The 15,279-nt window shown below is 39.1% G+C and overlaps 1 protein-coding gene across 1 annotated transcript in view; it reads left to right on the top strand.

The window, feature by feature from the left end:
- The window catches only part of igsf10 (immunoglobulin superfamily, member 10), a 52,562-nt gene extending 39,198 nt beyond the window's left edge, over window positions 1–13,364 (top strand). Inside the window, exons 4-7 of the mRNA XM_084419027.1 lie at window positions 4,099–4,489; window positions 5,655–9,413; window positions 9,586–10,486; window positions 11,420–13,364. Coding sequence (XP_084275153.1) covers window positions 4,099–4,489; window positions 5,655–9,413; window positions 9,586–10,486; window positions 11,420–13,334 — 6,966 coding nt within the window. The 3' untranslated portion in view covers window positions 13,335–13,364. The remainder of the gene's footprint in view (window positions 1–4,098; window positions 4,490–5,654; window positions 9,414–9,585; window positions 10,487–11,419) is intronic.
- The last annotated feature ends 1,915 nt before the right edge of the window (window positions 13,365–15,279 follow it).

Raw genomic sequence — 15,279 nt, 5'->3', positions numbered from 1 at the left:
CACACAGAACAAATCTTGTTTCAAAAGCGGCCACTCAACTGAGACTGCCCTGCTCTCAGTCGTTGAAGCTCTGAGACTGGCAAGAGCAGCTTCCAAATCATCAGTACTCATCTTGCTGGATCTGTCTACTGCTTTTGACACAGTAAACTACCAGATTCTCCTGTCAACCCACATGACAAAGGGATTCTCAGGAACCATACTCCAATGGTTCAAGTCTTACTTCTCAGGTAGGTCCTTCAGGGTGTCTTGGAGGAGAGAGGTGTCTAAGTCGCCACATCTAACTACTGGAGTGCCTCAGGGCTCAGTGCTTGGACCTCTTATCTCCACATCCTCACTAGGATCTGACATTCAGAAACATGGCTTTTCCTATTACTGTTATGCTGATGACACACAATTCTACCTCTCATTCCAGCCAGATGATCTGACTGAAGCTGCTCACATCCCAACCTGCCTGACAGACATTTCTTGCTAAATGAAGGTCCACCACCTTCAACTCAACCTTGCAAAGATTAGAACTGCTTGTGTTTTCAGCCAACCCAACACTTTATCACAACTTCTCCATTCAGTTCGTCAACCATAACTAAAAAGTTGTGATTGATGATCAGTTAAACTTCAAAAACCACATTGTTAGAAATGCCCAGTCCTGCAGATTTGTCTTATACAACATACAGAAGACCTTCCTATCTGAGCATGCTACACAACTTCTTGTCCAAGCTCTTGTTCTATCCAGACTGGACTATTGTAATGCTCTCTTAGCAGGCCTTCCAGCATGTACTGTTAAACCTCTGCAACTGATCCAGAATGTGGCAGCGAGAGTGGTCTTTCATGTGCCAGAAAAGAGCGCTCATCACACCTCTCTTCAACTATTTGCACTGGTTGCCTATTGCAGCTCGCATCAAATTCAAGACACTGATATTTGCCTACAGAACAACCACTGGCTCTGCACCCCTATACATCAACTCACTATTTCAGACTTACAGTATGTGCCCTCCAGAAGCTGGCGTTCTGCAAGTGAACAAAATCCGGGCACAAAATCACTTTCACAGACCATTACCTTGACTGTTCTCTGCTTATTGAATGACTTGCTTAACTCACTTCACTTCTATTCTGTTTATTCTTACATATTATTGCCAGAGGTGGGAGCAAGTCACACGTTCAAGTCACCAGTCGCAACACACACAATCCAAGCAAGTCAAGTCAAGTCAAGTCAAGTCAGTGGCTCACTTCAAGCAAGTCAAGTCGAATCCTGGGGTCAAGTGAAGTCAAGTTATAATACCAAACAGAAAAAAAGTAAAGTTTATATTGGCCTCAACCTTATTTTCCCCTTAGAAATGATTACCTTTCTTATACATCTATATCGTAATATTAATAATAATCATTGAATTATTATTATAATAACAATTATACGAAAAATGTTGAAGATAAAACATTTGTATGTAAATGTTTTAAATGTAGGTAAATCACAAGTGTGATGCATTAATTATATTGGTGTTATAGTAAATGTTATATGTTTAACTTTGCTTATATTTTTTTTTTATGGAATATCACCGGCAGAAATGAACTTTCCCATTAAGGGCCAATGTTTGACTGTCACGATACAGATAGAAGCAGACAGGTAAATAGTACAAAACAGAGTTTTATTGAACAGAGGCACGGAGTGGAACAGCAGAGGAGACTGGTGAGTATGTATTGGAGAATCAGAACTGGATGAGGAACTTAGCTGAACGATAATCTTGATGTCTAGTTTGCAGATGATGGAAGAGGATTCGGCAGGCTGATGGCAGGAGACAGATGACAGAAGACGGAAGACGGGAAGCGGATGATCGGAGACGAAGTTCAGGTGAGGAATCTTCGAGGTAGGTAGGAATCGGTAAGTATGCGAATAGAGTCTGTATGTTCATGTAAGGACGAGACCAGACAGGGAAGTGAAGGAGAAGTGTATCTTTATAGTGTGTTGATGATGAAGTGCAGGTTCGGGGAGAGTGAACGAGTGGGCGGAGCGTGCTGATCTGGTGGCTCCGTGACATTGACCCCTTAAAATGATTTCCAGGGGCATTTCTTTTTCTAACTATGTTCTAACCATTTTTTTCTAACCATGCATTTACACTGCAATTACAACAGCATAATGTTATGAGATTAATGATTTAAATATAATTATTTTAATATAGAAAAAAATGAGATGCTAAAAAATTATAAATTATATTTTTAATTATGAAATTAAAACAGCCAGTAGGTGGCGGCAAATCACTGTCTTAATAAACGAGTCATAGAAGCATTCATTCAACTGATTCGTTCAAAACGGCAGATTCATTCTGGAACTAAGCAACTGGGTCACTGTATCACAAAGCCCCGGATTCTTTCAGAGACTTGTAACTCTTAACTCTTTTTCTGTGACTTGTTTGGAATTATTGTCGTTGGAGAAATAAAGCAAAAACAGAGAATATTGACAATATCATGTCTAAAATGTCAATTATCACAATATTCACTCTTTGTTTACTGAACAGTTGTATAAAATCATTATCACATTTGCTATCGCTTCAATATTCTGGTAATATTGATTAATATCATATGTTATAAAAATAAAAATTACTCATACTAGGGCCATTTTTTCCACCATATCTTGAATTTTGGGTGCATTGTATTAATTCTGTGGGCATTTTGCCCCCCAACCCCCTGATAACATCTGACCCTGATTTAAGAGAAGCATAAAACACAACAAAACATTAACAGTTTTGTATGTTGTTTTTCGCTATTTGAAAGATTATATTTGGCAGTAAAGCACTATGATTTGAAAGAAACTGTGGCAAATGTGTGCGAATTTATGCAACATAAATCTTACAAAACATATGCCATCATTAGGCTAATTATCATTTTAATCTATTGACAGCCTTAAGCTACATTTGAAAACATAATTTTGTATAAAGAGGCATGCTGTTTTGACCACTATTCTATCTAGATTTAACGTTAGTCAAATTAACTATAACAAACAGGTTAAACAAGCCATAGCTTACTTTTAGAGGTGGTGAATGAAATTCAAGGTTGTGATGGTCATTTCCGATATCCCTTGCCAGTTATTATGCATACAGCAAATCTCCTTTTATGAATATGGTCAATTTCGAACTGTTTCTATCCAAAAAGAAATGATGCTGGGAGATGTTTTTGTATTTAGCGCGCTCACCGCACTGTATGTTTTTTCCTGTGCTTGTGCAGCGTCACGCAATCGCACAGAATCTGATGACTGGTGACAATGGTTCCGTTGCTTTCATTTGGTTCATCAATTGAATGTTGCGGTGATTTATATAAAAATAAAATAATTACATTAGTTGTTATAAAGTCATTCTCGAGTCATACAGTTCAAGTCAAGTCTCCAGTCATTGGATCTCAAGTCGAAGTCGTTTGCTTAATTTAGTCAAGCAAGTCTCAAGTCCTTAAATTTGCGACTCGATTCAAGCCATGTGACTCGAGTCCCCCATCTCTGATTATTGCCCTATTGTTAGTTTGATTGCTTCTATTGTTCTCCTCAATTTGTAAGTAGCCTTAGATAAAAGTGTCTGCTAAATGATTAAATGTTAAATGTTACTAGAGCCACTTAATATCTACATTGCCTTTGTTACAAGGTTCAAGTTCGGGGGAAGGACAGGGTTGGTGAATCAATGTAATAGACTTTTATTCAAAACTCAAAAATGTGCTCTGCACAATTAAATAACTCCAATAATTCAGAAGATCAGGGTTGAGAATGGTCACGCTCTGTCTTTCCAGGTCTGGACACAGCTTTTTATCCAGTCTCTCCAGACCAGTAACTATATTTGTGGTCCAGGGTCACATATATTGTTTTATGATTTTCAAGAGCACTTTTCCCAATTTAAGACCATAACTTTAACATTAGATTTGTTATAATTGTGTGCTGAACTTGATACTTATTAAAAAATGTGTATTTTATAGGAATTGTGATATAACTGAAGTTGTTTTGTTTGTATAATTTGTGTTTTTGCTGTGGCCATTGAAAAGGTCTGAAGCTTCTCTGAAATGGAGTCAATTTAAAAAATAATTTCACTTTATTTTCATGTCTTAACGATTTGTTTTTATTTGCATGTCTAGGTTCTGAAAATGAGTTATAACAGAGTTGAGAAGCTTGACAAGAACACATTTAGAGGCCTGAACAATCTTTTACGTCTTCATATGGACCATAATCACATTACCTTCATACACCCAGAAAGTTTTTATGGATTGAAAATGCTGCAGTTGATCAACCTTGAGGGAAACCTACTTCAACAGCTTCATCCAGATACATTTATATCACTGGAGTTCAGCCAGATTTTGAAATGGTCATCTCTCAAGACCATTTACTTGTCAGACAATGCTTTAACCACATTGCCTGCAACTATATTTGCTGGCTGCTACAATATTGAGAATCTCTTCCTTAGTGGAAACCCCTGGTCATGTGATTGTCGGATGGGTTGGCTTGTCCAGTGGATAGAGAAACACCCAGGTGAGATAGGTCTATTTTGAACTTTTTTAAAGTGCCCCATTATGTTTTTTTTGAATATTCCCTTTCATGCAGTGTGTAATATAGCTGTATGTGAATGTAAACGTTCTGCAAAGTTGTAAAGTCAAAAGTGCACGAAAAATAACCGCCCGCGAACAACCTGACCAGCCCTCAAACGTCATTTTACTGATGACTGCTTCTCAAATCTCTGAGTTCAACGCGGGATTCGCAAAACACTTGCCCTTGAAAGATGGGTCAGTACCCAGTTTTTTTTTGGACCAGCTTGCTCCTCAGAATCACAACCTGTAAGTATGAATAATTATTGATGTATATATATTTATTCTACCGGGTGTTCAAAATACATAGATATGTGTTTTATATTGTGTAAGTTTCCGGCTAACTCACGTTATTACTGTCTAACTGAAATACTTCTGCTAATCAGTTGTGGGCCACTATTACCTAAAACTGAGTCTATTAATGCAGATTGTCTGTTGTTCTTACTACTTAGAGTAAAGATAAAGGATGGAGCAAGATTTGTTTTACAAACGTTTGTTTCATTAGTCATTCACATTAGTGCTGGGCAAACGAATGCACCGTTATTGATACAGTTCCCGCATCTGCACCGCAAAAAATTAGAAATATAAACATTAGGTTGTCAATGGACATACTCCTGTTAATGCTGATGGTGAGGAATTACAGTTGAAACATCTCATAATGTACCTCAAAATGAATAGCACATCACTGAGAAACGTCCTGCTTGAGTCGTCCTTGCGATGGAGGATCGGGTTGAATAACTAGTTCTTCCAATGTTTCATCGTCGGACTCGTGCTTGGATTGATATGGTAAAATCATCGTCATCGTTACAGTGTGTACAGTGTGTACAGTGTGTACAATCGCTGAGCTTTAGGATGCCTCCAGACGGAGCTGAAGTACAGTTATGGTAATGGTAATAAAATAAAAACTGTTTGTTTGTAAACCTGTTGTCGGAGACCCCCAAAACAAGTTAGGAGCCTTTACAATTGCATACTAGGGGCACTTTAAAAAGCAGGACAAATATGAGTGTAAAAAATCAGGCACTGGACTTTTTCCAATAAATAAAATGGCATTTATTTATTTATATATATACATATGCATATAGTTATAATGATAATTCATTTTGCTTTTGCAGGTGTTCTAAAATGCAAAAGAGACAGGAAGTTTATAAAAGAACAGTGTCCCGTCTGTGAATTCCCAATTTCCTCCAGAGGAAGCAGCATTGTGCATTTGCAAAGTGATAGCTACACATGCACCAGACCATGGATTCATCCTCACTTAAAACAGAGGAATTTTACCTTGGGTGATGGTGACTATACCTTAGTCTCTCCTAAGGATTTTGTTGCACCCATTGGGATGTTGGAAATGAACATCACAGATCAATTCCACAATGATGCTAGGATAGCATGTGTTGTGCAGAGACCTACAGGAATGGAAAACTTAACTGCAACCTTTCGACAGAATGGCAAAGATTTAACTGCCCTGAGTGCAATTGTTTCTACATCGCTGATCTGCAACATTGATTATGACAATATACGCCAGATTTGGAACATTTTGGCTATCTATAGCGACTCCCCGATGAGACTTGAGCGAGGATTATTACTTTCTTTTAAACCAGATACAGTTTACACATACAAACAAGTACATCCTACTGCAGATGATATTTTTACAGAAGTTGAAGCAAAAATCAAAGCCAGTCCTCAATGGTTATTGCAAGGTACAGTCCTGCTACAGCTGGACCGTGTTAAAACAACATTCCCGACCCTTACTATGAAGTATTTATCCAATGTTCAAATAGATGTTGACAGCAGCAAGGATAGTAGAGTCCAGTCTAGCTGGGCAATGATAAGAAGGGACAACCAGACCAGAACTGAACACATAGTCCTTGCTGGTGGTGTGACTGAATTGAATTGCCAGACTGTTGGGGATCCTAAACCCATTGTTGAATGGATTCTTCCAGATGGAAGTAAATTATGTGCACCATACAACAGTGAGGATCAAAGGATCGTAGTAACTTATGAAGGAAGGCTTACTTTAAAATCGGTTGAAATCTCAGATACAGGTGTCTATCAGTGCATTACAACTAACTACCAGGAAGCAGATGTTCTTGCCTTCAGGGTAACTGTGCTGCCCCTGGATCCTGAAGAAGAAGAGATTAATGGTATCAGAGTCTCACATACCCTTGGTCAGAACCTACTTCTTGATTGTACATCAGCTAGTAATCCACAGGCTTCCATTCAGTGGCTACTTCCAGACCACACAGTTTTAGACAAATCCTATGGCAACAGAGAGCTCCACAAAAATGGGACTTTGGTAATACATGGACTGACATCCAGAGACACAGGGTTATACAGATGTTTAGCTGGAAATTTTCTAGGAGCAGATATGACAGTTTCTCAAGTAACTATTCTTGATGATTTGTCAAATAGCACGAGGCCAACTTTTGTAAAGGACTCTGGTGATCATGTTGTACAAATTGATGATAGCCAGAAACTTGGAAGTAGGTATCTCTCACAAAGGGTTGGTGAGGAGTCAAGGAGAATTACCTCAGGGAGACCATACACTTGGCTACAGTCCAGATTTCAAAAGGTTCCCACTGTTAGAATAGGGAACGGAGGGAACTCTAGAAGAGTCTTTAATAAAAAGTACAAGAAAGAAGGTGCCACTTTCATCGATAATTCTCAAATTAAAGGAGGAATTATAAAGACAGCCAGTTTAGATGTGTCTAAAACACTTAAAGAATCCTCTGATGACAATGACACAACCTCAGGGGATGGTATATCTGAAGATGAATTTATTGTAATGACAACTACTCAAACACTTGAGCATAAACCAGTTAGCACCATTACAACCACAGATAATAAAATCCCAGAAACTTACAAAACTGTCCAAAGTACTTTTATTGAAGTAATATCTAATAAAACTAGAAACATCTTAAGAGCAAAAGAAAAAACGAATTTGGTCGCAGCAACATCACACACTCAGACTCAGACACCTGCCACCCTGATTACAGCAAGTTACACTTTGAGTAATTATGGGACTCAAAAAGATGAGACAACCCTGAATTCAACCAAGTCAGATTATATGTTAAGTAATATTGATGGTAAAACCCTCATATATGAGAGAGCAACAAATAGACCCTTAGGGAAACTCATCACTCTCAAACCTTTTCTGACAGAAGTTACAGAGCTTCTGTTCTCTGGGGACTCAGAAGATGTTACCACTAGAGCTACACCACTTTACAACTTCCAGGGCCCAAATGTCACCTATTTTGATCCAAAGAGTCATGCCATATTAACAGCAGTCACCACAACCGAGGAAGACAGAGAAAAGATCACATTTCAGACCACTCAAAGAATCAAGTCAGAGCTCCTTCCTGGATCCACCATCATTTCCAAACACCAGATCCAAATTGTTCCATCCAAAAAGATGCAATCAGGAAAGAGACGTAAATTTCATGGCAGACGTAGGATCATTCGGCCCAGCAAAATTACAGACATACAATCTTTACTTGATAAATTTAAACATCTTTCTATAAACAAGGAATACAATCTCACATTTTCACACGCTGTGGACAAAATCACAAATTGTGGCTATGGGAAAAGAGTTACATCTGGAGTGTCAACAGATAAATGCAAAAAATCAGTGGATCAAAGCCTTGTCAACCCTACATCTAGGCATCACATGCCAACTTCCTCTTTGAGAGTGACAGAAAAACCTGCCATGGCAACTGATTTGTCAGTCTCTGGAAAGACTTACACTGTTACGGATTCACAAATGCACACCATTTCTGAAGAATCTAGTGATTATAAAAGTTACTTCAATTCAATAGAGAAAGAACAAATTTTCACAACTACAACCACATCCCCATCCATGATGTCTTCTAAAATTACACATGGGAAGATTCCATGGCATAGACCATTTGGACACAAGGGGGAACTAAAAGAAACCCTCAGCAAGCATCAAAACCCATTTACGTTGTCCACTAATGTGGAGCAGATGACCTCAGCATCCAAAGCAGAACCTTACAAGGCAATAACTGCAGTACCTACTACAAAACTGCATCCTACACATATTATAGCCTCTCCTCCAGCGACAAGACACAATATCAATACTCCAGAGACATCATTTGATGATTCATCAGGTTCTTCCTCTTTTACAGAAACACATTTCCCTGACAATATCGTAACACCATCTACAACTCCTGAGTTTTTCAGTTTTCCAGCCTTCCATGACCTGTCCACAACCACAGAGTCAATACGGGTTTCTCACACTCTAGCAGTCCCACCAACAATGAGGACTGCAATAAAGCAAAACACTGGTCAGAATAACTTCTCAGGTTCTCAAACTGGATTGTGGGGAAACCAAAAGCCTGGTTATCACAGACGAGGCTCCAGAGGGAGAAAGCCCATAAAAAAAGAAACCACAAAACCCCCAATTATCAAAGTGACTAAAACCGCTGACAAATTGGCCACAACCAGAGTAAACACAAATATGAGGAATGCCCCAGAAAGAGGTTGGAGATATACCACACAGAGCCCCACGATCAGAGTTCAGCCAACCATACATGAACAGAAATACAAGGATTGTTTAGAATGTCCTCAGCCAAATGCCTCTGGTATTCCTCTAAGCAGAAGAGTTACTTCAGACACAATGACTGATTCAACTACCAACATGTTCACTCCATTTCCATACAGCAGTAGTACTGAAAATGCACATGATAACACAAGGTATGACACCTCATCTATTAGGGATATTACCTCCAAGCCAAGGATTAATGGTGGAAATGCTGCCAGTTTTACTGTTCTGTCAAACTCTGATGCGTTCCTCCCCTGCAAGGCCACTGGCAACCCTGAGCCCATCATCAGCTGGAACCGATTCTTATCTACCACAGGTACAAAATTAAAACCACAAAGCCTACCCTGACAGAGGATTTTTTTTAAAGGATTCTATTGTTATACCATGTACATTTTCATATTTATATTATTTTACATTTTGGTATGTCTTAAAATAAAAAAAGGCTTTTTATGTTTGATGATCATTTTTTGTATCCTTTATATCATCAGGTAATATGTTGACCATCAAGGGGAAAATGGGTAAATTTGAAGTTTTGAAGAATGGAACATTGCTCATCCAAAGAACAAACATTAAAGACCATGGACAGTACATATGTTTTGCCCAGAACGAGTATGGTTCTGACAAGCTTGTAGTTACATTGTCAGTTGTGGCCTATCCCACCCGGATATTGGAGAAAAAGATGAGAGAAATCAAGATTCTTGCTGGGAAAACTGTACACATGGATTGCAGGACAGAAGGCAGACCAGTGCCCACTGTGTCATGGATTCTACCTAACCACACTGAAGTTAAAGGTCTGAACACTGAGCATGACAGAATAACAGTAACCACAATGGGGACACTAACCATTCAAAAGGTGTCGGTTTTAGATCGTGGACATTATAAGTGTATTGCAAGTAATCCAGCTGGTACTGCCACTGCCACTGTGCATCTACAGGTGGTAGCAGCACCGCCAGTAATACTGGAAGAGAAGCGACAGCTGGTGAAAGCTGATACTGGGCAGAATCTCCTTATTCCATGTACCACTTATGGTGACCCGCAACCCACAACACACTGGGTCTTACATGATGGCAGGATAGTATGGCCTCTAACTTACTCACTCAGTAAAGTTTCGGTTTTTGTAAATGGGACACTTTACCTCAGGAACTTAGAAATAACTGAAAGTGGAAAATATGAGTGTATTGCAACAAGCTCTACAGGATCAGAACGGCGTGTTGTCACACTTTCTGTGAAGACAACAGAAACTGCCCCTCAGATCATTGAGGCATCACAAAGGCGAAATGATGTGATATATGGTGATCTTCTTCATCTGAACTGCTCTGCAGTTGGGAACCCAAAACCTCAAATCATTTGGAGGCTTCCTTCCAAGGCTCTTGTGGATCAATCGCACAGGTAGACTATAACAGACTTTATCATTAAAAACTATTGTTTGATTGCAAAAACAAAGCTGAAGTTTGTAATGTTTTAATTGCAAAATACTCTTTCCTATCTCTGAATGGCTAAGTTTACATGCAACCAAATAATCCGTTAGTAATCGGATTGACGGCTCAATCGGACAGAAAAGCCTACATGTAGACACCTTAGTCAATTCGAGCTTGATCCAAGTGAAATTTCGATCGGATTGGAAGGGGTGGTTTATTCCTTTTCTAATGATCGAATTGAAAACCGAAACTGGAAAGGACTGCGCATGTGCAATGACGTAGAAATGGCTTAATGGCTTTTTCATCATCTTCATCTGAACCTGATCGTGACACATTTATTCATGACACATTCACTTTATTTTGGGCGTGGAAAGGGGTGTTTTTATTGATTGATAAATATAAGCAGCACAGCACAATGGTTCATGTGCTTGTCGTCTCCTAATCAGGACCCAAAATAGATCAATATTAAGTGTGCTTTTTAAAACAAGGAAAAGAGGCAATGTAGGAGAATAGTATGCGCAAACAGCGGGAAACTGTATATTTGTGCAGTGTGCGCATGTCAAAAAAATTAATCAATCAGAATGATTTAATTCCGATTGAAAAAAAGTTGTGCATGTAAACATAGCCACTGAAAGAGATTCCCCACAACTTTTGAGTTTTCCTCTTATTTGTGAGTACTGGACAATGATTTTTTTTTTTAATGCAATGACAGTTATTAATTTTATTTTATGTTTTGCATAAATAATTTAACCCTGGAATTAACGATTAGATTGCATCTCAATTATGATAAAATAATGAAATATGAGTATATAAATGCATATCCTATATCAACAATTCTGTAAATGTTCTCAAACCAAATTCATGATGTAAACATGCATTTAAAAATATCACATTCTCATTTCAGAATGGGCAGTCGTATCAAAGTCCTGGAAAATGGTACCCTCATCATTGAATCAGTCAATGAAAAAGATGCTGGGGACTTCCTTTGTGTTGCACGCAACAAAGTTGGGGATGATGCACAGCTAATGGGGGTGTCAGTTTCTATGAAGCCAGCTCGGATTGATCCAAACATCTTTAGTAGGAAGCAAGTGCTTTATGGCAATGACCTAAAAGTGGACTGTATGGCTGCTGGTGTCCCCATGCCAGAGATATCTTGGGGACTTCCTGATGGTACCTTGGTGAATAGTGCCCTGCAAGCAGATGGAACAGAAGAGGATCAGTTCAAACGCTACATCTTGTTTAATAATGGAACACTGTACCTGAATAAAGTGGGTACTGATGAGGAAGGTGACTATACCTGTTATGCTGAAAACAAACTGGGTAAGGACAAAATGCATGTTCACATAAGTGTGGTAACTGCAGTGCCTCGCATTGAACACCCTAAGCTCTCCTATGCCAAAGTGAAGCCAGGTGGAAACGTTCTGTTTGACTGTAAGGCTATAGGTGAGCCCAAGCCAAAGGTCCTTTGGATGCTGCCTTCCAAAGACATGATTGCTGCATCAAATGAGCGTTACTTAGTGCATGCTAATGGGTCCCTTGATATACGAAATGTTAAATTAGTCGATTCTGGGGAGTATATCTGCATGGCTCGGAATGCTGCTGGTGAGGAGAATAAAGTATACAAGCTGGATATTGATGGTAACCCACCCATCATCAATGGCTTCAAACAAAATAGAACTGTGATGAAAGATACAGCGATCAAATATACTAGAAAGCTAATAGACTGCAAGGCTGAAGGGAATCCAGCACCAAAGATCACATGGATCATGCCTGACAATATATTTCTAACTGCTCCATATTATGGGAGCAGGATCAATGTCCATCACAATGGTACACTAGAGATCCGTAATGTTCGGCCGTCGGATACGGCAGAATTTATTTGTATGGCTCAGAATAATGGAGGTGAAGCAGTCATGGTGGTTCAACTGGAAGTGACCGACAAGCTCAGGAGGCCCATTTTTAAGAACCCATTTAATGAGAGAGTGGTGACTCGGGTAGGGAGAACTGCAATGCTAAACTGTTCTGCTGATGGGCAACCCACACCTGAGATCATATGGACACTACCCAATAGAACTCAGTTCAGTGGAGGACCTGGGTTTGAGGGCTCACGGTATCATCTGGGTAAGGATGGCACGTTTGTTATTTATAACTCCAGCATAGAGGACACTGGTAAATACCGTTGTGCTGCAAAAAACAAAATGGGCTATATTGAGAAGCTGGTTGTTTTTGAGGTGATTCAGCAGCCTTATATCCTAACACGGCCAAAGGGGGTTATTCAAGGTATTTCTGGAGAGACCCTCTTCCTACATTGCCTGACAGATGAAATCCAGCCTAGTGTTTCTTGGACCACACCAGGAGGTTTTGTTCTTGCACGTCCACAGGTGAGTGGACGCTACCATTTAATGGAGAATGGGACACTTGTTGTACATGATACAACCATGAATGATCGTGGGAATTATGTGTGCCGAGCAAAGAATGATGCTGGTGAGGCAGTTCTTGCTGTGCCTGTCGTAATTATTGCATATCCACCCCGGATCACTAATGGGCCACCACCAACTATGAGAGGAGTGGCTGGAGTTCCTGTTCATCTTAAATGCATTGCTAATGGAATACCTACACCAGAGATAACCTGGGAGCTGCCAGATGGGTCTGTTCTTTCTACGACTGGAAAGGAGCGACCTGTAGGCGGTGAGCTTCTCCACGCACAAGGGACTCTTATAATTCGAAATCCCACAAGAGCACATTCTGGTAATTACAAGTGTATAGCCTTTAATTACCTGGGCAGACATACCAGAACAACATACATAACAATAAGATAAGTAGAGGGTCATGACTTCATGACTTTACCACTGTGGCTATTCAAAAGGAATAGCCGTGTGAATAGGTTGTGTGAAGGTTGACAAAACGCTGTATGGGAGGAAAACAAAGAACTCTGAGGACTCCATTCTATATATATATATATATATATATATATATATATACACACACACATTACATCCATATTGAATTATTTAAATGTAATTTTATGTCATGAACATGTAGAAAAATATATCAGAGTGAATGTTATCAAATTATTATGTTTTTTAACTAAAACTAAAATAAAATAAAAGTGTATAAAAGTAATAAGTAAATGACTACGCTTTTTATTGAAAGTTTGATGCCATTTAGTACAATTGTATTGGGACGTTTATTCATATGCCAATAAGTGTAACAATATAATAATGTTTTTCTTTTTCTATGTAGTTTTAGTGTTATTGTTGGCAAGATTATTAAGCATGCCTTACTGTGGATGTGGAACATATTTGTGAAAACACAAGCTTCTGTTCACAGCTTTGAGGTTTATTTACAATGGGACCTCAACATGCAATGATCCGATTACCCTTTTGAGAAGACTCCTGGGGTCAAACAGCCGGGCTTGTCACAGAAAAATGTGTATGATGGCCCTCTTGGGTTAGCTTGAACTGCTTTCCTTTTGACTAATATTATTTCTTCATTTCTGTAGATTAATTTGTTCCGCCAAGTAGTGTTGAGTTGAAACTTAATGACTGAGTTTTCCTCTCTTGCTATAGAAACATTTATAAAGTTTGTGTTCTCACAAAAAGGTTCAGTTATGTAAAACAGATGGATGCGTGCATACACACACACACACACACACACACACACACACACACACACACACACACACACACACACACACACACACACACACACACACACACACAGAAGGAGAATGATTCCAAGAGCAGGAATGAAGCCCAAACTCTGGTGTAAACCAAAGGCTCTCCAGGTTTTCCTCTCCCAGAGTAACATTCCATGGCTTCCCACTTTTCAACCTTTGCTTAGATCAACACATTTCACCACCACCCCTGGAATTTCACGATAGGATTTTAAAATCCACACCTCTGTTCTTCAGGCACAAGGGATGGATTCATCTTTAACTCAGCATCTAATTCTTCCTACCTCATGAAGTCTAAGGTCTTATATACATGTTAGAGTGGACTTAATAAAGATACACAAGGGAATAAGCTTTAAATTATAATTTTGTTCATGTAATTAGGTAAGTTAAATCTTAGACGAGTCAGGTCACTTTTTTTTTACTAACATAGACTAACATCCGTTTTGAATGAATTGTTTAATTAATTAGTAAGTAATAGTGCTCAGTTGAATGAGATATTACAGCAACTATTTTTTTTTCTTATCTCCAAGAGGAGTACTAAGAACTACTATATAGAGGTTCATAATTAATGTGAATAATGCATAATGTATAATTAATTCTAAAGTGAAGATAATGGTAACTCTCTATTATTACATGGTTCTGTGGAATACTTGATTCTGATTGGTCAATCGCACCCTCCAGCGGGATAACAACCTGTAACTGATAAAGCAGGCTCATCCGGGTTACTGAAGTCAGCAGCGCTGGACGCTTGCTAGGAATGTTTTTTCTTCATGGAAGTTTTATTTACATATGTGGGAAGTAGCTGTGTAATAAGCAGAATAATGTACATCCAGATGGTTGTTCTCTCAGAATAAACCCCCTTCAGGTGTGTGTGTGTGTGTGTGTGTGTGTGTGTGTGTGTTATCTCAGAGTAAACCCCCTTCAGGTGTGTGTGTGTATGTGTGTGTGTTATCTCAGAATAAACCTCCTTCAGGTGTGTGTGTGTGAGTGTGTGTGTTATCTCAGAAAAGACCCCTTCAAGTGTGTGTGTGTGTGTGTGTGTGTGTGAGAGAGAGAGAGAGAGTGTGTGTGTTATCTCAGAATAAGCC

Source organism: Rutilus rutilus, assembly GCF_951802725.1.
Source record: "Rutilus rutilus genome assembly, chromosome: 9".
NCBI classification, from domain to species: Eukaryota; Metazoa; Chordata; class Actinopteri; order Cypriniformes; family Leuciscidae; genus Rutilus; species Rutilus rutilus.
This window is presented reverse-complemented; position numbering and strand designations above follow the sequence as displayed.